The sequence below is a fragment of the Xenopus laevis genome, chromosome 3S (genome assembly GCF_017654675.1).
Source record: "Xenopus laevis strain J_2021 chromosome 3S, Xenopus_laevis_v10.1, whole genome shotgun sequence".
NCBI classification, from domain to species: domain Eukaryota; kingdom Metazoa; phylum Chordata; class Amphibia; order Anura; family Pipidae; genus Xenopus; species Xenopus laevis.
Window position 1 is genome coordinate 49,847,058 of NC_054376.1, and position 22,692 is coordinate 49,869,749.

General features: G+C 36.9%; 1 protein-coding gene across 6 annotated transcripts in view; it reads left to right on the forward strand.

Annotated features, from left to right (window-relative positions):
• The window catches only part of LOC108712900 (probable phospholipid-transporting ATPase IM), a 123,632-nt gene extending 101,244 nt beyond the window's left edge, over nucleotides 1-22,388 (forward strand). For all 6 annotated transcript variants that reach the window (XM_018255405.2, XM_041588282.1, XM_018255406.2 and 3 more), the window contains 14 exons: nucleotides 2,330-2,495; nucleotides 4,695-4,883; nucleotides 7,033-7,148; nucleotides 7,633-7,797; nucleotides 10,718-10,829; nucleotides 12,580-12,685; nucleotides 12,777-12,924; nucleotides 13,303-13,486; nucleotides 15,461-15,684; nucleotides 16,083-16,166; nucleotides 17,804-18,049; nucleotides 18,894-19,032; nucleotides 19,118-19,248; nucleotides 20,360-22,388. In XM_018255405.2, the coding sequence (XP_018110894.1) occupies nucleotides 2,330-2,495; nucleotides 4,695-4,883; nucleotides 7,033-7,148; nucleotides 7,633-7,797; nucleotides 10,718-10,829; nucleotides 12,580-12,685; nucleotides 12,777-12,924; nucleotides 13,303-13,486; nucleotides 15,461-15,684; nucleotides 16,083-16,166; nucleotides 17,804-18,049; nucleotides 18,894-19,032; nucleotides 19,118-19,248; nucleotides 20,360-20,629 (2,280 nt within the window). In that variant the 3' untranslated portion in view covers nucleotides 20,630-22,388. The remainder of the gene's footprint in view (nucleotides 1-2,329; nucleotides 2,496-4,694; nucleotides 4,884-7,032; nucleotides 7,149-7,632; nucleotides 7,798-10,717; nucleotides 10,830-12,579; nucleotides 12,686-12,776; nucleotides 12,925-13,302; nucleotides 13,487-15,460; nucleotides 15,685-16,082; nucleotides 16,167-17,803; nucleotides 18,050-18,893; nucleotides 19,033-19,117; nucleotides 19,249-20,359) is intronic.
• The last annotated feature ends 304 nt before the right edge of the window (nucleotides 22,389-22,692 follow it).

The following is a 22,692-nucleotide window of genomic DNA, read 5'->3' on the forward strand; positions in this document are numbered from 1 at the left end:
TATAATAAAAGTCCTTTTTAAATTAAATATGAAATCCAATTTCTTTTTTTAATTAAAGCATTCATAGCTGTTGTAAACTCATTTAAAAATATCAGCTGTCAATCAAGTATTGCCTACCCCGCCTCTATGCCTAGGCATAGAGGCGGGGCAAGCAATTACTTTCACTTTCCATTCAGCACTTCCTAGATGTCACCGCTCTCCCTACATTCCCCCAGCCCTCTTAACGATTTAATTGTGTAACCAGGGCATGGGGATAGACATTGGGTCCCTGTCCCCTGGTGCACAAACAAGATTCTGAGATGATCCAAGGCTTGCCTTAATAACAGTGTCCACAAAATGGCTCCTTCCTGGTTGCTATAATTATGAGTTCCCAGACTGATGGAAACAATATTCAAATCATTTATAGAGGGTAATTAAAGTTCATTTTGCTTGACTAACATGATAAAATAGGATTTGGATAATTTTTTTTGGGTGACGGGTCCCCTTTAAAGTAGTAGATGTGGAGTGGGAGCTAAAAGGACAAAGAAGTGTGAATTTGGGCAATAATGTACTTCTATGTGCAAAGTGTGTTTAAAACATTATTTTTAGAAGCAAAAAAAATGACATCATCTGCACAGAGCAACCCTAAAAAAAATTTCTGCAAATTTTAATGCAGAGATTTCTCTTGGTCTTACAGATCTTGCCTTGACCTTAGCAGTTCCCCTTGACTTCCATTTATTGACGTTTCTGAAATTGCAAGCTAGAAGCCTTTAGCGATCTTTTTATAGGCTTCTCCTTTTAAGAGTCAATTTTCTTTATTTCAGATTCTTAGTCAGCTGTTTATAAGAGATCATGGGCTTGTAAACACATCACCTTGAGAGCCTCAAAAGGTTAAATTATTATTAAAGGAGAAGGAAAGATGAAATCACTGGGGGTGCTAAAAGTTAAGCACTCCCAGTGATTGTAATCATTTATCTGATACTCTGGGCTAGTGCTCCTATCCACAAAAAACTGCACTGGCCAGGGGTGGTTCTCGGCAAACACCATGGAGCGATCCTCTTCTTCCTCTTCTTCTTTCTTCACTATCCAAGAGCGGACATGTGCACAGTAGACTGAAAAGGCTGGCTTTTTGTTAAAGATTAGCATTTCACTCTACTGCACATTTGAACCTATGCAAAGAAAGAAGAGGCAGGAAGTGGATCACTCAATGATGCGGAGTGGTTGTGTATGGCACAGCATCTGCCTGCCAGTGTACACATGGGGTAGATTTTGGTGAGAAAATGCATTGTATCTGTAGTTTATATGCAGATGTATTGATGCCTGCTCAGTTGATACCATGTGTGAAACTAGCCTTAAAGAAAAGCACTTACATTTGCAATATTTTATCAAGATTTTGGAAATTTTTAAATAAATAGATAGCCACTGTGTTATTACATATTATTTTACGTATTATAAAACAAAGGTATTTTATTTTAACGTTATCATAAAAAAAGGACACTTCAACATTGTTACCACTGAATAAAATTAGTACATGATCGTACGAATTGAGGATTCGAACGATTTTCAGACTGTATGTGGAGAGTCCCGACATTTATCGTGCGTCGGAGATCGGTCGTTTGGTTGATTGGACAGGTTAAAAGATTTCTGTCAGCTGCCGATAATATCTCTGTATGTATTGCCGATCAAACGATTTTCAGTGGGAGACTGTCACTAGCTTTGGTCGGACATAACTATTGTACGATTGCTGTCAGGGGCAGAACATTGGCTGATCTGTTCTTTTGTACTTTATTTGATCGGAATGGTTAGTGGCAGGTCGGGAGATGGGGAAGTCCAATCGTACGTTGATTCCTACGATCGGATCTTTGCGTCTGTGGCCAGCTTAATACGGTTTTGTATTAATGGCGATTAGGGACATGGAAACTGTACAAGAGCCCTGAGTACCTTCTGAAGCACATCTCATCATCACTGGCTTAGGATTTAGCTTGCAGGTGAAAATTCTTTACAAAAGGGACTTTAGATGTTCTCCACAGGCATTGTGGTTGCTCTCCAACCCCTTGGATGTTGCTCCCAGTGGCCTTAAAGCAGGTGCTTATTTTTGATTCCAGGCTTGGAGGCAAGTTTTGGTTGAATAAAAAACCAACTGTCCTGCCAAACAAAGCCTTGTGTTGCTCCCCAAATCCTTTTTCTTCTGAATGTTGCTCACGGGTTAAATAGGTTGGGGATCCCTGCTCTAAAATGTATCTAAGGGAAAGGGAAGTTTAACTACAGTAGAAAAAAGCAAACTACCAAATGTGGGATATATTTGAAAACAATGGTTTTATTCAATAACTTATATTAATTTAATCTTCAGAAAACAGATCCTGTGGACTTCTCTTTCAATCCATTAGCCGATCGAAAGTTCAAATTTTATGATCACAGTCTGACTGAGTCTATAAAACTGGAAGATCCCTATGTACAAGAGGTCTTCAGATTGCTCTCTCTGTGCCACACAGTCATGTCTGAGGAGAAGAATGCAGGTTTGTACTCTTCCAAACATAGATACAATATTTTTTCTTTTAGGCAACATCATTTATTAAAAATATTGGCTCCACATAAATCACATCAATTGCCTTTATTTTGCTTATATTTTTATTCCTTCTAGTCTAAAGGTAACTTTTCTTTTTATTTCAACATATACAAATGTTGGTTCTATTTGAGACTGCTACCATTTCTTATATTTCTTGTGGTTTTTCAGTGATTCTGTACTGAAACTTGGTTTTATCATTTTACAGTGATTGTCAAATTCCTGGTATTTGTGAGTTTGCTACTAATACAAATAAGAGGTTTGGTAATAGTTAGATTATAAATGCACATTTATATACACACAAATCATACTTCTTCTAATTAGTAGTAATTTTATATCTGATCACAAGTGTGAAATTGGCAAAGTCTACATTTTGCCATTATATTCTCCAGGTGTCGTGTAAGGCACATTACTGAAATTTGATTAGACTAAAACTACTGAAATCTTTGTCCAAAGAACCATTATTCCTAAAGCTGGCCACACACAGATCCAAGGCTTTGTGCAAGATGGAGAGTTTTCACTTCTTTACACTTGTGTTGGAGGGTAAAGGTTTTGCTAACCTTTAGGTCCTTGGTTCCCCATGGATTGTGCTTGCTGGCTAGGCTAGGTCCCTCTTTACAGATGGGAGCAGGAGTAGTTCCCCAGAGGTTATAAAAAGGGATACCCACGTGTGTTCTGCCTCTTTCTAGTGTATCCACTGGCTGGAGGAATTGGGGTGTTGCTATTGGTTAGGTAGGCCTCCGTATAGGAGAAGCAAGTGTCGGGTCAGAAATTATAATAGGTTGCTTTAGGAGTGACATATAGGATCAGGAAAGTTAGTGAGCAGCTTGGGCCCAGAATAACCCACATCTGTAAGCAGGGGCGCTTCGCCAATCAGACGAGTTGAGGCTCGTGGTACTTTAAGAGCCGTATTACCGGAAATTCGGCTCTTCTAGCGTCCTGGCCCTCTCTGCCGCCCTCGAGGACCCCCCTGGACACCCTCAGGTGCAAAAAGGTAAGCGCACAGGGGAGGGGGGGACAGCAGTAACTGCTGCCTCAGGCGGCGGAGGGGCCAGGATCGCTTCTGTCTGTAAGAGTGCAGTGGTTGGTGCAATGCTAATAGGCCTGCCAACCCCCAATAGGGTGTAGTGATCCCTATATGGGATCCAGTCATTTGGCTGACGATGTCTCATATTGGTGCCTCCAATTCAGCTTTCCACACAGTTGGCCACGGATCAATCGTTAGGCAATCAAACAGAATAGGCAAATCTGCCTGTGCATAAGGTAAACCCTTCAAAGTCCAACTTATTTATCTTGGGCATTTGATGTGACAGAGGGGAGAGTTGGAATATATTTTATTTAGATTAATCTTGATGTAAAAGAATCAACAGGCATATTTGAGCACAGACCTGAACTTTGCTACTGATGTTCGAGGGGGTTAATTCACTGTATGAGTTCCACTAGCACTTTCCATAGGTCTGACATTGCAGTCAGGGAATTTCCAGGATTGCTCTGACTTACTTCTGATACATGGTATCTGTTTATGAATGGCTTCTGTACACACCCCCTGACCTTTTTCACAAGCACTTATTGACCAAAAATGGATTTTGTTTTTACATCTATATACAAAGCAGCATTTTTATGTTTGACTTTTGGCTTTTACTTGTACTTTTAATAGTCATATCTGAGTAATGCAGCCTTCTGTTCATTCATGGAATCTCAAACAGATTTTAACCCTTGCGTTCCTGTTCCGAAATGTGCGTGGGATAAAATACAGATTTGAAATTTTAATCATGTGTGATTTACTTTCTTTACATAGAGTGCTACAAAAGCTTTTTTTTACATTTCTTGGAAGTAATGGGCTTAACCTCCATTTATCCTCTCTTGAAAAAGTTAAAGTGCGCATACAGTAATTTTCTGTGTTCTTTGAATATTTGATTTCTCCTTGCTTAATTGCATTTTATTCCTTAGTGTACTGTAATCCAGCTCTCACATGTAGATTATATATATTGCTGTGTAAATAACAAATATGGAGAGAAGAATGTTCTTTAAATGCCAAGTATTTGTTTATTCAAATGCATGTTTTTTGATAAGCAGATACAAGTTTGCCACAGTTTTATGAAATCTATACTATAAAATAATAGCTCATCTTTTTTTATCTTTTATGTTATAGGAGAGCTGGTTTACCAAGTTCAGTCTCCAGATGAAGGGGCGCTAGTTACAGCTGCTAGAAACTTTGGCTTTATCTTTAAATCACGTACACCAGAAACCATCACAGTGCAAGAGATGGGAAAAGTTGTAACCTATCAGCTGATAGCAATATTAGACTTCAACAACATTAGGAAACGAATGTCTGTTATAGGTAATTGGTTTTTACGTGCTCTTTTTACATATGATAATGGACAACGGTGCACATATTTAACACGCAATTATCAATTAATTGTAGAGCATGTTTAAAAAAAAAAAATAATGTATATATACCAGTATGGGATCTGTTATCCAGAATGCTCGAGACCTGGGGTTTTCCGGATAATGGATCTTTTCCGTAATTTGGATCTTCATAACTTAAGGCTACTAGAAAATCATGTAAACATGAAATAAATCAAATAGGCTGGTTTTGCCTCCAATAGATTAATTATATCTTAGTTGATCTAAAAAAACAAGCTACTGTTTTATCATTACTGAGGAAAAAGAAAATATTTTTTTAAAACTTGGATTATTTGGATAACGTGGAGTCTAATTAAAACCTTTCCGTGATTTGTAGCTTTTTGGATAACAGCTTTTTCCGATAATCGGCCCCATACTAATCTTGCCTTTTTTATACGTTTTTTGGTGCACTCACTGTGGCAGGGTAATGCTCATATGAGCTATTTAGAATACAAAAATCATTGAAGTTTTGGGTCAACCTGGAAGAAATCAATATTAAACTAAGGGACATATTCTGCACATAATGGTGATACAGATTACCAATATGTGCTTTACAAACGAATTTACGTTCTATTAAAAGAAAAATGTTATTGCTTATGTTTTAGTTGCATGTTCATGTTTGTAGAACTAGCAAAACAATATGAGAATAAACCATGTAGTGTGTATTAATCCTGTAGTGACCTTTTCATAAAAGTGTTTCATAACCTCAGCTATGTGTCAGCTTGCATACCTTTGCTGGTGAGTGGGCAGAGCTCCTGGAAAATATAAATGTGACACATTGAAGGAAGAAGGTCTCTGAAACAGTATGGGGCAGATTTATCAAAGGTCGTGGGGAATTTTCGAATGAAAAACATTTCGAATTTCAAGCAATTTTTTTGTGTACTTCGACCAGGGAATAGTCCAAATTTGATTTGAATTTGAAAAAAAATTGAAAATTAGAATATCGAAATATATCATGTACTGTCTCTTTAAAAATTCGTCTTCGACCATTCGCCATCTAAAACCTTCCAAATTGCTGTTTTAGCCTATGAGAACCTACTTGGAGTCAATTGGTGGACTTTTTTTGGGAGAAACTTTAATTCTAATTTAATAGAATGTGCTATTACTACGATTCGTACGATTAGAATTAGAACAAATACGAACCTATTCAATTGAAAACTGACGTATTTGGCCAAAAAAAACCTTCGACTTCATTTCGGTTGGTCTTTTTGAATTAGAATTTCAACGTATTTCAAATTCGAATTTCGACCCTTGATAAATATACCCCTAAGTGTGTATGTATGTTTATGTATGCATGGAAGTTAAAGGGTTAATTAGAATTTAGGTTAGTACCTTATCATTTCTTGATATGAAGTAGCAAGCCTTTTCGCCATGCCTCCATTTCCCAATTAATGATACTTTTTGAGCCAGGAAACCCATTACTTCTATATATTATTTCTTGCAGTTTAAATGTTCAAAAGTTTATATGAGCTTTATAGAGAGGAAAAACATTCAACTCCTAAAACACAAATTGGCTGTTAGCTGCGGTTGTCCTCAGAGATTTCCTAACGAAAGTCATGAATAGACGGAGATTTCTGTTCTTCATCAAAATTCTGTTTCTGCCCCTTTCGTGTCTGCTAATCCACATGGAGACAATCAAAGCCAGTAAACATGTGTTTCCCTATTCAGAGGGAATGGCCTGTGTGCAGTAATTGGTAACATGTAAAAAGTCTATGACTCAAGATATAATAGTTTGTAGTTTGTAAATATATATAGAGAGAGAGATACACACACACATATAGAGAGAGAGAGAGAGAGAGAGAGAGAGAGAGAGAGAGAGAGAGAGAGAGAGACAAATACAAGAGTCCTCTCGGTCTTAAATATATTGATAATGGGTTGAGTGCAGAGGACTCTTGTATTTGTCTATACGTATTTTGTGGTCACCACCGCCTAATGGTTTTAAAAATTAGTGGTGAGCACAACTTTCCCTTGTTAGAGAGAGAGAGAGAGAGAGAGATAACTATAAGCTTACTATGTATGTATATAGATAGATAGATATAGATATATTGTATTGTATACAGTTCTTAACTTCCTTTTTCTTACAGTACGGAATCCACAGGGAAAAATTAAACTTTACTGCAAAGGAGCAGACACAATCTTATTTGAGAGACTTCATGACAGTAGCGAGGAACTGATGTATAGAACTTCAGATCATCTTAATGTGAGTTTTTTACAAGTAGAATTGGGTGTATCTGGATATATTTAGCAATGAATCCAAAGCCTTTATTCTATTCAGTACATTTTTTTTATTTACTGCAATATTTTACTTTAGGAGATTAGTTCTGTGTTCAACACAATAATGCAAATGAAACCGTTTGTCCTACAGTTGCCCTTTAAGGTAAGGTCACACTGGGCGATTTGGGGAGATTTAGTCGCCTGGCGACTAATCGCCTCGTCTTTGTGGCGGCCAGTCTCCCCAAATGCCTTACCTCTGTCTTGCGCCGGCTAAAATGAAAAATTGCCTGCGGCATGGCACACGCGTCGATTCGCAGGCGATTTTTCATCTTAGCTGACGCAAGACAGAGGTAAGCCATTTGGGGAGCTTGGTCGCAGCAAAGACGAGGCGATTAGTCGGCAGGTAACTAAATCTCCCCAAATCTCCCAGTGTGACCTTACCCTAATTTAGATCTCTTGTTATCTTCAAGGAATTTGCTGGAGAGGGTCTCCGGACTTTGGCACTGGCATATAAAGATCTCAGTGAGGATTACTTGAAATGGTGGCTGAAGATCCACCATGAGGCAAGCACTACCCTTGAGAACAGAGAGGAGCGTCTTGCAGCTGCTTATGAGGAAATAGAAAGTAATATGATGGTAAGTTTCATCTTAGGGGCAGATTTATCAAGGGTCGAATTGAAAATTAGAGAACCAATTATTTGTATGTGCTTTTGTCTTAGATGTTGGAGTAGGGAGAGTTCTTAGATAAGTTTTATCCTTGGTTCCTGTAAGGATAATACAGAAATGAAAATCTGTATTTTGTGCGTTAGGTTTGTCCTTGTTATAATGATTTATATTTTGACCTTGCGTGTGTTTGTGTATGATATAGTTTTACAGTAGTAAAGGTATTAATCTGCACAGCCGGCACTTTCTGCACAAGAGGATTTTATAGTAATGTTTATTTTCTATTTGCAGTAACCCATCATAGTGAATCTGCACTGATCAGTTCAGTGCTCTTAGAATATCAGGAAATTATTGTTTTCTGCTTTAACAACTATAATAACATTGTAGTATCTAAGCTGTAAACTCTTTGGAGGCCAGACCTCTCTCATTTCAAGTTAAATATTTATTCAACTTTCAAATTTATATGGTTCAGTAAACTAGTGCTCCAGTGGCTGCATCTGAATATCTATTTGGTTGCCTTTACCAGGCAGTAACATTGAAATAAAGTATCTCTCAGACTTGTACAGTTGTGTTCAGAATAATAGCAGTCCGACAGCACTAACCTGATCACTCACTGTTTTTGGTAAAAATTATACTTCTACATGGCAAATAATTTACTAGTCAAGACATGCATGCTGCTGATTCTTCAAAATAATAATAGCTTGTTCCAAATAATAGCAGTGTGGAGTGTTCCGTTGAGGTCATTCAATCTGTGAAAAAAACAGGTGTCAATTATGGCCCTTATTTAAAGGAAAACTATACCCCCCAAACAAAGTAGGTCTCTATAAAAAGATATTGCATGATACAGCTCATATATGAAACCCTGCTTCATGTAAACAAACCATTTTCAGAATAATATACTTTTCTAGTAGTATATTCATTTGGGTAATCATAAATAGAAAATTGCCATTTAAAAAAAAAAACAAGGACCAGCCCCTGGGATCGAACGATTCACTGTGCACACAAACATACCAAACAAACTATACTTCTTAGGTCACATGAGCCAATTAACAGACAGAATTGTGTCTTTTGCTTCCACACTTCTTCCTGTTACAGTTAGAGTTGAAGTATTTCTGGTCAGGTGATCTCTGAGACAGCACACAGACCATCATGAAATGGTGGTTCAAGGCAAGAGATGTAAAAGGGCAATATTTGCTTAAATATATATTCCAGTTTGGTAAGATTCTTTAATATGCCACTTAATATGATATAAACTATCTGTTGCTTAAGTATTAATTTCAGGGGTATAGTTTTCCTTTAAAGGAGAAGGGGGCAACACAGGGGAGGTGGGAGGGATTTTAGCACAGAAGGGGTTTAGTTCTCCTTTAAGGAAGGAAGGCAGCAAATGTTGTGCATGCTGATTATAGTGCATTTCTCTCTGAAAAGGAGTAATATGGGTCGTTCCAGACATTGTTCAGAAGAACAGTGTACTTTGACTAAAAAGTTGATTGGAGAGGGGAAAACATATAAAGAAGTGCAGAAACCGATAGGCTGCTCAGCTATAATGATCTCAAATGCTTTAAAATGGCAAACAAAACCTGAAAGACGTGGAAGAAAACTGAATACTGCTATTCAAATGGATAGAAGAATAGCCAAAATGGTAAATAATAAGCTCCAGGAAGATCAAAGAAAGTCTAAAGTTACCTGTGAGTACTGTTACAATTAGAAGACGCCTATGTGAAGCCAAGCTATTGGCAAGAAGGCAAAGTTTACAGTTTGCTAAAGAACACATTGATTGGCCCAACAAGAAAAATGGTGCAACATTTTGTGGACTGATGAAAGCAAGATTGTTCTTTTTGTGTCTAGGAGCCGCAGACAGTTTGTCAGACGACCCACAAACACTGGTGTTGGGCCTATTTATTACAAACCAGGGATCATGGATCAGTTTCAATACACCAAAATACTTTAATAGGTCATATTGCCTTATGCCGAAGAGGAAATGCCCTTGAAATGGGTGTTTCAACAAGACAGCAACCCCAAACACAGAGTGGCCAGCCCAATACCCATGCCTTAATCCAATAGAAAACTCAAAAATTCTGTTTCTCAGGCAAAAAACAAGAAATACAGAATATTGTGGATTGGTGCCAGAAGTTGCTCAACTCCATGCAACACAGAAGTGCAGCTCTCGTAAACTGTGGTTATACAAGTAAATATTAGTTAAGTGATTCAAGCAAACTCTTGAAACATTTTTCAGTTTAGACAGTCTGAGTTTGTAAAAATTAATTCAGACACTGCTATTTTTTGGAACAGCCTAATATTTCCTTTTTTCACTTTCTGTAAAGGAAAAACCCAAATTTAGGCAATTTTTCTTTGTTTTATTTGGAATAGAATGTGCAGTGTTCCCAGTGCATTTGTGTGTATGGAAATAAAAACTGTTATAAGGATTTTGAGCTTTATTCACTTTTTTTATTCTGAACACAACTGTATGCGACCATCTTCTGTTCAAAAGCCTAGCAAAACATTTACTTTGAGATTCAGCTAGTTGTCTGTGAAATAACGCTGACCTGGCCTGGTTTGATTGCCGTTTTGCAGAGGAGGAGAAGAGGATTGGATTAATTTCCTCTAGGTAAATCCTTGGTAGGGGTTATTTGGTCAAAGGGTTTCTCCAATCTCAAGGGTTGCCTATGTAACTCTGATACCTTATTCTCCAGAATTTCTTTTCAGAAGACAGTTATACTGTATAGCCCCATTATAAACAATAACCGTTTATGTACTTTATGTGCCTCTTTTCCTTAATCCAATTTGGCCAGGCTTTAGTTATAACTGGGTCCGCGTCTGCACTTTGTTAATTTTTTCTCTTCATGAGGTTCCTTTGTAGTGCTGTCTTCAGTGACTTATAGATACTTTCTCAAAGCTACTAGGTGCTACTGCTATAGAAGACAAATTACAAGAAGGAGTCATTGAGACTATTTCACGTCTTCTACTGGCAAATATTAAGGTGTGGATTCTAACGGGAGACAAACAAGGTAATTGTAATTGAATATATTTTGGCTATGACTGTTATGATAGCCCTTACTATAAACTGTGATGGTTGATAAAAAAAAAGACCCTTTTAAGTGTTTTAGAGACTTGAGGCCTAGCTGGTTTTATGGTTAAATAGCATCACCAGCCTTACTGTAATGTGACAAGGGATGCACCAAATCCACTATATTGGGATTCAGCCAAACCCCCAAATGCTTTGTGAAAGATTAGCAGAATACTGAACCGTATCTGAATCCTAACTTGCATATGCAAATCAGGGACAGGAAGGGCGGAAGAGAACTGCATGGTTAAAATTCTTCTTCCTTGTTTGTGTGATGAAAAGTCACATGATATAAACTATAGTTGTTTTTCTAAAGCAAATACACTAGTTTTGCCACAGTGCAGGACAACAGTACGTCTTTCCTTTAAAGCACGTTAATTGTTTGGTGTTACTGTCCCGTTAAAGGAGAAAGAAAGGCTACCAGTAAACCCTCAAAGTAATGCTGCTCTGAATAATCTATCAAAAGAAACACTGCAATGCTTTCCTTCTATTGTGTATACATGTGCTTCTGTGTCAGACTTCCTGGCTAGGGCTTGAGTATGCTCAGTTTCTCTCTCTCTCTCTCTCTCTCTCTCTCTCTCTCTCTCTCTCTCTCTCTCTCTCTCTCTCTCTCTCTCTCTCTCTCTCTCTCTCTCTCTCAGGCAGTGATGTTACAGCAAGCTAATATGGCTGCTGCTATCCTAAACAAACAGAGAGAGTTTATATAGCTGTTTATTCAGGGATTGTAAAGCATTCTGCAGAATAAATATAGCCTTATAGCTTGCACTATTGTGGCTGATCTGTTGCTAATAAACTGCTTCGGTAGCTTTCCTTTGGATTCTGTTCAGCCAGGCATGACCGAATCCGAATTGTGCTGAAAAAGTACGAATCCTGGCCGAATACCAAATCCTGGGTTCTATGCTTTGACAGGCCTTCTCGACCCATAAGTCATAATATGATGTATTTATCGGGCAAGAGAACTTAGAGGTCAAGTATATGATTTAATCCTCAATTAGCACAAGATGTTGGTGCCTCTTCAAGACATATATTCATAACAGCGCTACCAACGGGCAGGATTTACCTAGAGTGTCTAATAGATAGTCCATGTGTAGCCCCAGATAGGCTGGCATACTGCAGTCATTGATGTTATTGTTCCTCCAGGTTGCACAGATCCAGCAGGACTGGTGGTTCCATAAAAGCCTCCCTTCCATAAATTAATATGGTTGCTTTGCTTACAGTGGATTAACGTTCCAATAACAGGTTAGACCCATGGTGCCAGGTGGTGACTCCTAAAAACCTACCCAGTCACTCAATCTGGACTCTATGGGGAAAGCAACAAATAGACAGGGTATGACAGGAAATTCACAGTAGGTGTTAAATTCAGCAGATCGAATGGCACCAGAATCTCTAATGCCTATAACAAGATTACTACCCAAATCACAGTATAATTTAACCCTTACTATCCTGTAACACATGGCACTGAATCACCTACGTGAAAATTGGTTATACTGAGAATACTATATACTAGGAATAGAAAACAATCCCACGACAGGTGCATAGCTAGCCCACAAACAAATATATTTTTTTACGTACATGTCAGCCCTTCAGATGCTCTTTAACTTTAACTTCCTTTTGGCAGCCAGTGTAAATAACTTCATGTTGGCTCTATATACATATAAAGAATACCAATTAGGAGTAATATCTTATTTTTATAGAAACTGCCATGAATATTGGTTACTCCTGTCGCATGCTCACAGATGACACGAATGATATTTTCATTATATCTGGTCACACCGTGATGGAAGTTCGAGAGGAACTAAGGTATTACATTTTGTTTCCTAATTTGAGCTAATGAAATAGTGAGTCGTAGTTATATGCTCCTGGAACTCATGTTTTATTATGTGTTTTAAAGGAAAGCCAAGGAGTGTACCTTTGGACAAAGCAGAAATCTTTATAACGGCCATCAGTTTTCTGAAAAGTCGCAAGATACCAAACTAGATTCTGTATATGAGGAAACTGTGACTGGGGAATACGCCATGGTTATAAATGGACATAGTCTGGTAGGTGTTTTTCTCATATACGGCACAGGCTCATTTATTTATGGATACTGACAGAAAATGATATAGGAAGAGGCAAGGCAGAGAAAGCAGTTGTGATTGTTAGGTACCATTATTTTACTGGAACAGTACAGAAGAGATGAACTGATAAAGATTGCAGAAATTATAAGAGAAAAGCTTTTGGGGCAGTGGTATGAAAAAAAGACCAAAAAACACACAAAACGATAGTAAATTACTATCTGTATATATTGACATATTTGTGCGTTTGAAGCATTCCTGTGGAAGTGACCACATAAATACATATTAAGATATGTAGAATTGTTCTATTTGACCGGTGACTGAATAGTTTGGTTGCTGAAATTAATGTTCTTTTCTTTCTAGGCTCATGCTCTTGAAGCAGACATGGAAAAGGAATTCCTGGAAATTGCATGCATGTGTAAGACAGTTATTTGTTGCAGAGTGACTCCTCTTCAGAAAGCTCAAGTAGTGGAGCTGGTGAAAAAGTACAAAAAAGCTGTGACTTTAGCTATTGGGGATGGGGCCAATGACATCAGTATGATTAAAAGTAAGTAACAAGTATTGCCTGATCTGTCCTATTTACTGTGCATTATGTGTCATGGTGGGGGGGGGGGAGCTGCTTCTTGGATTGAATGGAAATCGGAGAAATTTAAAGGAAAAAAAAAACAGACAAGTGTTTGTTTAATTTTGGTAGAATAAATCACTTAAATGGGTTGTGCACCATTGAGTTAACTTATAGTAACTTATAGTATGATATAGAGTGATATTCTGTGACAATTTACAATTGGTTTTCTTTTTTTATTATCTGTGGCTTTTGAGTTATTTAGCTTTTTATTCAACAGCTCTCCAGTTTGCAGTTTCAGCAATCTGGTTGCTAGGGGGACTATTACCCTAGCAACCATTCATTGCTTAAATAAGAGACTGGAATATGAATAGGAGAGGCTGGAATAGAAACATGAGTAATAAAAAGTAGCAATAACAATTAATGTGTACCTTTACAGAGCATTTGTTTTTCGATGGGGTCAGTGACCCCCCATTTGAAAGCTGGAATGAGTCAGAATAAAAAGGCAAATGCTTAAAAAACCAATAAAAAAGTAAATAATGAAGACTAATTAAAAAGGTGGTAAGAACTGGCCATTCTATAACATACTAAAAGTTAACTTAAAGATGAACCACCTCTTTAAAATATCTAGAATGGTACATTAGTAAGTGTATGCAAATAAACTGTTTGGTGCTCTGTATGTTTTAAAGTAGTACAAAACTACCAAACTCCCTGAGAAAATAAACCCTAGTGTGGTACTAACACTGGCTCAGTGCTATGCAATATTAATTTAACTTCCATGCACTGCAGCAGTGGTTCTGACTTTTTATTTCAGGTTCATCCCACAGTTCACAAGTTTACAACTAAAGAAAAACATTGGTGAAAATCATTTAAACATAGTTCCCAGAATATCTAAGACAGCAATAGGTTTTGACCTTACTGACCTTTAAGTTGAGCTTTTAGGTGTACCTAAGAGAGCAAATAGATACTGGATACTGTTCCCAAAATTCACCCAAAATCAACTTCATCTACTTTTTTGAGCCACTGGTCCAGTTGAGGCCAACCTGTTAATAGATTACCCCATTGCAAATTGTATCACGGGTATGGAATCTCTTATCTGGAAACCCGTTATCCATAAAGCTCAGACTCCATTTTATCCAAATAATCCAAATTTATAAAATGATTTTCATTTTCTCTGTAATAATAAAACGGTATCTTTACTTGATCCAAACTAAGATGACATTAATCCTTACCAGCCTATTGAGGTTATTTAATGTTTAAATAATTTTTTAGTAGACTTAAGGTATAAAGACCCAAATTGCAGAAAGATCCATTATCCAGAGTACCCCAGGTCCCAAAGCATTCTGGATAATTGGTCCCATATCTGTGTTATTATATTATGCATGCTGGCTTTTACTTTATAGTGCATCCTCATATTCAGTCATGTTGTTCAGTCTTACCTGTTATCTCTCTTACTTTTTTTATTTTTATGAGATAACCAGTCACAGGAACCTCTACTTACCTGCTACTGTGTTTATCATTTATATAAAATTAGTTTTTTGGAATTTTTAATAATTTATGCAGTTCTCATGCCCACATCAGGGTGTATGGAAGATACTGTAGTCAGGATGAAAAAGCTTGACTTGCAGGCCCTGAAAAGGGTGGGGAGGTTTGTGGGTAGAGTTTGGAATAATTAGGTGTGACTGTGGCATAATTGGGGAGTGACCAGAAGATCAGAGGTGTGGCCATCATGCAAAGGGGATTTTTTTATTCTGGCCCCATTGCACTGCCCACCTCCCAGGATACCAGGTAACCAGGCTAATTGTTGTAACCCTGTAGGGGGAGGGCCTTGTTAACTTAGTAGTATAGGGCACCATCATTACTGATGGCAACCCTGCTTCACCCATGCCACTATGGAATGTGATATAATACACAGTGGAGTATTTAACCTTTCTTCTACCTGCTATCTGTCTGTACTAGGTGCTCACATTGGAGTTGGCATCAGCGGGCAAGAGGGGATGCAAGCAGTCCTAGCAAGTGATTACTCGTTTGCCCAGTTTAGGTATTTGCAAAGACTACTCCTAGTCCATGGCCGATGGTCCTATTTCCGAATGTGCACGTTTTTGTGCTACTTTTTCTATAAAAACTTTGCATTCACACTAGTGCACTTCTGGTTTGGATTCTTCTGTGGTTTCTCTGCACAGGTAGGTTGAAAACATGCACTATATATAGATAAAATACCAGACACTAATTTCACCTTCAAATTATATGATAACCCTAATAATTCACTTTTGCCACACACATGTATATTATTGGATCATTTTTTTGTCAATAAATACATGACCAAATATGATAATTTTTGTTTCAATTGTTTAAATAAATATAATGTTTTTAAAAAGGACTTGCTTGAAAATCTGATGATGTTTTGAGGTCACATTCATAAATTTTTTTTAAAGGTTTCACAAAATTTCAAGCATGACTGTAGACATAGTACCTCCAATGTTAATGCATGTATGATATCTTCCCCTATATATTTGTGTGAAATTTGTTGGAGAGTCCTTTGCACAACTGGTTTGAATAAAATGTTTTTTTTTTCTTACAGACTGTCTATGACCAATGGTTTATAACACTTTTCAATATAGTTTATACATCACTACCTGTCCTGGCTATGGGGCTATTTGACCAGGTAAACGGTTACAATAAAAAAAACATATATTTCAGGCAAAGTTTTTTTTTTTAATTACAAGTTTACATATCCAGGGCGCCTAAAAAGTAGATTACAATCTGCATAACTCTTTCGAGTACTTTCCCCTCACTAAATAAGAACTGGTTACTGGCTATATCATTAAAGGGAAAATCAACTCTATAACCTTGAGTGAAGCCAATTTATAGGGTACTCTGAAGGAAGTCTGAGGAACACAATCCAACGGCTGTATATCTCCTTCACTTGAAGTCTGGTACTGCAAATATAACTACAGCTGCCTATTTTGAAGGAACTATAATTATTTTACATTGAATCTACGAAACTAATTACAAATTAACAGCATTTGATTATTTTAATTGGAATATAAAAAGGATTCTGTCATGATTTTTATAGTGTCGTTTTTATTTACAAGTGATACTGTTTACATTACAAATAATTCACACTAAAGGGTCACTAAATACTGCATTACTGCAGTTTCAGTTGTTGTACTAGAGTGTTTCAGTTGTTGTTGGACTACAAATCACATCATACTTTTACATATTATCAAGGATAAGGCATGCATGCAAGTTGTATACTTAAAGCAATATTGCTGTAATACAGGCATGTCCGAAGTGTGGCCCGGGTGCCAATTGTGGCTCTTTTTCAAATTTACACTGGCCCTCAGCCTCCATCATGAAATTAATAATAATGCGGCCCCCCAGCACAGTGCAATCAGGAATCCCATAGCAGTAATATTTGGGCACATTAGTGAAATGATCTGCCACTTGGTCTATACAGCTGCCTGTGTGCTGAAGGTGTTGGCAATAGACATGTACTGGTACATAGAGACACGCTGTTTTTGCATACTTCTTTAGGGCTGAAGGTGTCAAGAGACGTACGGACGTGCCAGTACAGTAAACTAAAGAAGTATGGCGTCACTACGTTCCAGTACGTGTCTATTACTAACACCTTCAGCACACAGACAGCAGTATAGTCCAAGTGGCAGATCATTTCACTAATGTGCCCAAATATTACTGCTACAATTACTCGATTCCTGTAATTTAATGTTAATGGTTCAAAGAATGTCAGGCTGAATGGTCGGCCCCCCACACATTTTCACTTTACCAAATCTGGCCCTCGTTGCAAAGAGTTTGGACACCTCTGCTGTAATACAATGCAAATTAATTGTCCAATGAGAATTCCAGCTATCTGTGTAAATCTGGCTCCATGTTCTTTGTTCCTTGGTTTAAGATGTAGTTTTGGTGTAGGCAGCCATCTCAGGTCATTGTGCCTGAGCTTTCAGAAACAGCCAGCACTGAGCAATGAACTTGCTTTCATATAAATTATTCTTTGGGGTGATTACTATTGAGTGTCATTCTTAGATCTACCACTAGGGCATGGGAGCATTTTTAGCAATGTATGTGTCAAGTGTCAGTCACATGACTGAGGGCAACTGGGATACTAACAACATGTTTAGCCCCATAATATAAAAAAAAAATCATTTTGCTCTTTTGAAAAACTGATTTCGCTGTATGGTTCTGCTGGAGTAGCACTATTAACTGATGCAATTAAAAAAAGTAAACTTTTTTTTTTTTTTTTTTGGCTTATTGTTTATCCAATCTTACTTTTTTCTTTTTCAGGATGTAAATGACCAAAACTGTATGGATTACACAAAGCTCTATGAGCCAGGCCAGCTCAATCTCCTATTCAACAAGCGGAGATTTTTTATTTGTATTGCACATGGAATATACACTTCTTTTGCCCTATTCTTTATTCCCTTTGGTGCATTTTTTAACACAGCTGGTGAAGATGGAAAACATATCGCAGACTATCAGTCTTTTGCTGTTACTGTTGCTACAAGTCTAGTTATAGTTGTCAGTGTCCAGGTAAGACATGGTTTGTGGTGTGCACATACTCAAAGCTTTACATTGAAATTAGTCCTCGAAGTAGTTTTTTAATATCACATTTTTAATTAATTTCTCATTTTAACGCAGCCAGCTATGTCATATTAATGTTTTTTTGGTTTTTTTTCAATTAAACCCCTGAAATAAGGTACAAGATGACAGATGCTATCCCAGTGATACCTTTCATCATAACTGTAACTAGTTTGCTGGTTTCCATGTATCTTATCATACAAGTCGTCTTTTCTTTGCACAGATCATTTAAAGGGATTAATTTTACTAAAATCTGGGTGGATTGATGCCGCTACACTTTCTCGTAAATTGAAACAGTGCCCATTATAACATCCAAATGCTTGAATTTTGTTCTTTACTTAATTTCTAATTGATGCATTTGTATTGAATTTCAAGGGAATAGTTTTTAGTCTACAGCTTTCCTTTTGATTCTCAACCCAAATAATGATATCTTAACTGTGGGGTTTTTGGTAGTTTTATGCAGTTTTTATCCACCTTTTCACATAAGCCCAACTGAATGAGTTTATATCAACTAGGAGAAGTATTTTTTTCCCTTTACACCTTCCATGACAAAAGCTGCTGCAGTGACCAAACAAATAGTGGGCATTCTGTAAGTAATCCAAGTATTCTGTACTTCTGTTTGTTCTTTAGGTTGCATTTAATGCTTGTGATTTTCTTGATGGTTGTGTCATGAAGGCTCATTATGTCTGGCAATAAAACAGGGTTCCACGCTGTACTAATTTGGATGCATTCTGATTTTCTTAACAGCATAAACGTTGAAAATATCAATTAATGGAGTGATTTATTTTATCTGCAGATTGGCTTGGATACCAGTTACTGGACGGCAATTAATCATTTTTTCATTTGGGGTAGTCTTGCTGTGTATTTTTCAATTTTATTTGCCATGCACGGTGATGGGATTTTTGATATATTCCCTAGCCATTTCCCTTTTGTAGGTATGTAAAAAAAGTGTTGTGTTATTCCCAGTATGGTTGCATTCTGGCTTCATTCTGACTGTACACTTTTGTATTATTTTAACAGGAAACGCCAGAAATTCATTAAGTCAAAAAAGTGTTTGGCTTGCTATTTTCTTGACCACTGTGATCTGTGTTATGCCGGTTCTCACATTCAGGTTCCTGAAGGCTGATCTAAGTCCAACGCTAAGTGATAAGGTAAGAAAGTTAAAAAAAAAAAAAAAAGGGTGTTCATGAAAGTGTTTCATGACTTTTTGAGTTGAGGAGCAACACAAGCATTTAAAAGTCCCTGTGGGTGCCAAATAATGGCTGCTATTTGGTAGCCCCTATGTGGGAGGCTATACTTGGCACTCTACTTAGTTCTTATGCAATTAAAACTTGCCTCCAAGCCAGGAATTCAAAAATAAGCCCCTGCTTTGAGGACACTGAGAGCAACATCCAAGGGGTTGGAGAGCAACATGTTGGGCTCATTGGTTGGGGATCACTGCAAACACTTAGTACAGTAGATTTAAGCACAGTCAGTTTTACTTGGCACCTGTTAACAAGAATACTCAAGACCTGGAGTGTTCCGGATAAGGGCTCTTTCCATAATTTAGATCATCATACAATAAGTTTACTAAAAAAATAATTTAACATTAAATAAACCCAACAGGGTGTTATGGCCACCAATTAATTAATCTTTGTTAAGAAAAAATACAAGGTACTGTTTTTATTACAGAGAAAAAGGAAATCATTTATAGAAATTAATTATTTGATAAAAATGGAGTCTATGGGAGATGGCCTTCCCTTAATTCTAAGCTTTTTTGATAACTGGTTTCCAGATAAAGTATGCTATACCTGTACAATATTTACTGTGTTATTGACAAGGGTTAATCAGGGCAGCATTAATCAAATGGTGAACTCACCTATTCATTTAAATATGCTTTTAAAAATCCGGTAGTAAGGTATAAAAAGTGGGTGAGTTTTTTTGTCCGGTGAGCTCTAATTTCACACTTTTATAAACCTGCCCCTTAGTGTTGTCCTCTTTCTGCATGTAGTGTGTCCAAAACAACTACAACTATTTTTTTTTCTGTTAATGTTGATAATTGCACTGAATGCAAACCTGACTATTGTGCTCTGCCCTATCTACTTTACTAGAAGTAGTTTAGAAAAATGACTTTTAAAATGTTGAAAAAATGTAAATTAATATAAAACTACCTACATGACATGTTTGTGTTACCAAAGCCATTTTTCTCTGCTCAGCCAAAACAGCATTGTAATAGGATTACCAGCTCTTCCAACCACCCACTATTTGTCTTCTATTTTTAAGGTTCGATATTTGCAGCAGGCTAAGAAGAGACGTAAACCTCTTGAGAATCGTATGCGTAGGGTACACAGAACAAGCTCCAGAAGGTCTGGTTATGCCTTTTCTCATCAAGAAGGCTATGGGGAACTGATTACTTCTGGTAAAAATATGCGTGTAAATAACCCCCAGGCTTCCTCAGGACTGGCAAAAACTTCAAGCTGGATAGAGAATTTACGGAAAAAGACAGCCGAAAATTTTAACAGTTTCAGCAGTGACAAAACGTCCAAATTATGATTTCTGAATACATTTGTTATATCATGTTTTCCTTTTCTTACATTTCTTTTGAGCTGTGGCCTTTTTTTTTTTGCACTGTTTTTTTTTTTCACATCTAATGAGGATGATGGGTGCCTTACAAAACGGAGGGATGTGGAATACTTCATTTTTGTGAAGCAACCAGACATAAACAGCTAATATAACCGATTAGATCATCAAAATTCAGACCGCATCCTCGAAAAAATATCCAACAATTTTTCCATTGGTAGTGACTTACAATAAGGTATTCCATACTGTGAAAGAGGCAAGCAGGTGTTCTACAACAATATCACATCACTGTAGACTTAATATTTTTCCATGTATGACCTACAACTGTTAACGGTTTTGTTTGACTGTCAGCAGTGAACAATCTAGCAGACTTTACTATCTTTTGAATGTTTACTTTTGCTTCCTTAAGTTTAGGGTCTCAACCAAAATTGTGCACAATTTTCTACTGTAAATATTATACTGTTAATCAAATTCCATATCTTTTTACTACTGCATATTTAAGGCTAGGCCAATCATTTTTCCATTTAAAGGATTTCTCTTACACCTTAAACTGCAGTTTTATTTACTATTTTCTTCTGCTGCTATTTACTGCTGCCGTTTCGACCACGGTTTAATGGGGAAAAGTCCTAAAATTTTCTGCAGTTTTGCAGAACACAAATCACTTTGTTTTGTTGATGACCATTAGTACATTAAAAAAAGCAATGTAAAAGGCCCTTTTATCTGACCCTTAACCATTCCTGCTTCTGTAGTTAAGGAGTAGTTTATACATTGCTATGGGCTATTGCTGTTTGTATACAAGAAAACCTTTCACGCATTTTAATGCAACATGGATTCCAAACTTGTTCAGGGTTGATACTTAATACATTCCTAATTATACAGGATACATTTAATTGTTCTGTATCAGCCTTTTCACATACTGAATGTTAATCTACGTATCCTAAAAATATCAGGTGATAATTAATGGCTCAAATTGAGCTTGCCCATTATAACCATCCTAAAGAAAAATATGACTGCAAATTTTTGGCCATGACCATTTCAGCCAAGTATTAAAAAAACATCCCAGCACTATAAAAATACATTTTGCCCTAATGTCCCATCAATGCTATATAATCAAAATTGAATATTTAGCTCTTTAAAAGATGTGATTGTAATCCGGATGTGTTTTTAATTTATTACCCATTCCTAACAAGACCACCGTGCACTCAGGGGATACCCATTTATAGGATATTTGCATTTCTGCATTTGTATGACTTGTATTTTGTCATTCCCTCCTGAATACATATCAAATGACTATAATCATATCACAAACTCTTTCATGTTTTAAAGGCTGTGTTGCACATTGTATAAAAGCAATTCAATTACTACCCCTACCGCAATAGGAAAGTTAAAAAATGATTGGCCTGTACCCAATCTCCATTAGAACCTAGAAATATTCTGTAATATATCTGGAACATGTCTATATGAACACAAGAACAGAAAAAAAGAAATTCCCAGAAGGGAAATATTGGCCAGTTTGAAAAAGTGCCTGAGTGAGTTGATGACCGCCTACTCTATTTCCTCAACAATTAAAGGAGTTTGTTTCAATTTTGCTACTGGTATCAGCAAGTTTTCTACAGATTCATAAGCTTTGTAAATTCTTCTTTGCCAGCGTTTTTCACTGAATGCCCTTAATTCTATTTTTTGTGCTGTACGTGAATAAATGAAAAGAAAAATAAATGTGTACTAATATGTCCAACTGAAAATATGTTTGGAATTCCTAATAGTTACCCCATGTAATGATACTAAGGGGCAGATTTATCAAGGGTCGAAGTGAATTCGAGGACATTTTCAAAGTAAAAAAATTCGAAATTCAAAGTAATTTTTTGGATACTTCGACCATAGAATAGGATACTACGACTTCGAATTTACTTCGACTTCGATTCAAAGTAAAAATCATTCGAATATTCGACCATTTGATTATGGAAGTACTGCCTCTTTAAAAAAACTTCACCTTCAGTACTTCGCCAACTTAAACCTGCCGAAGTGCTATGTTAGCC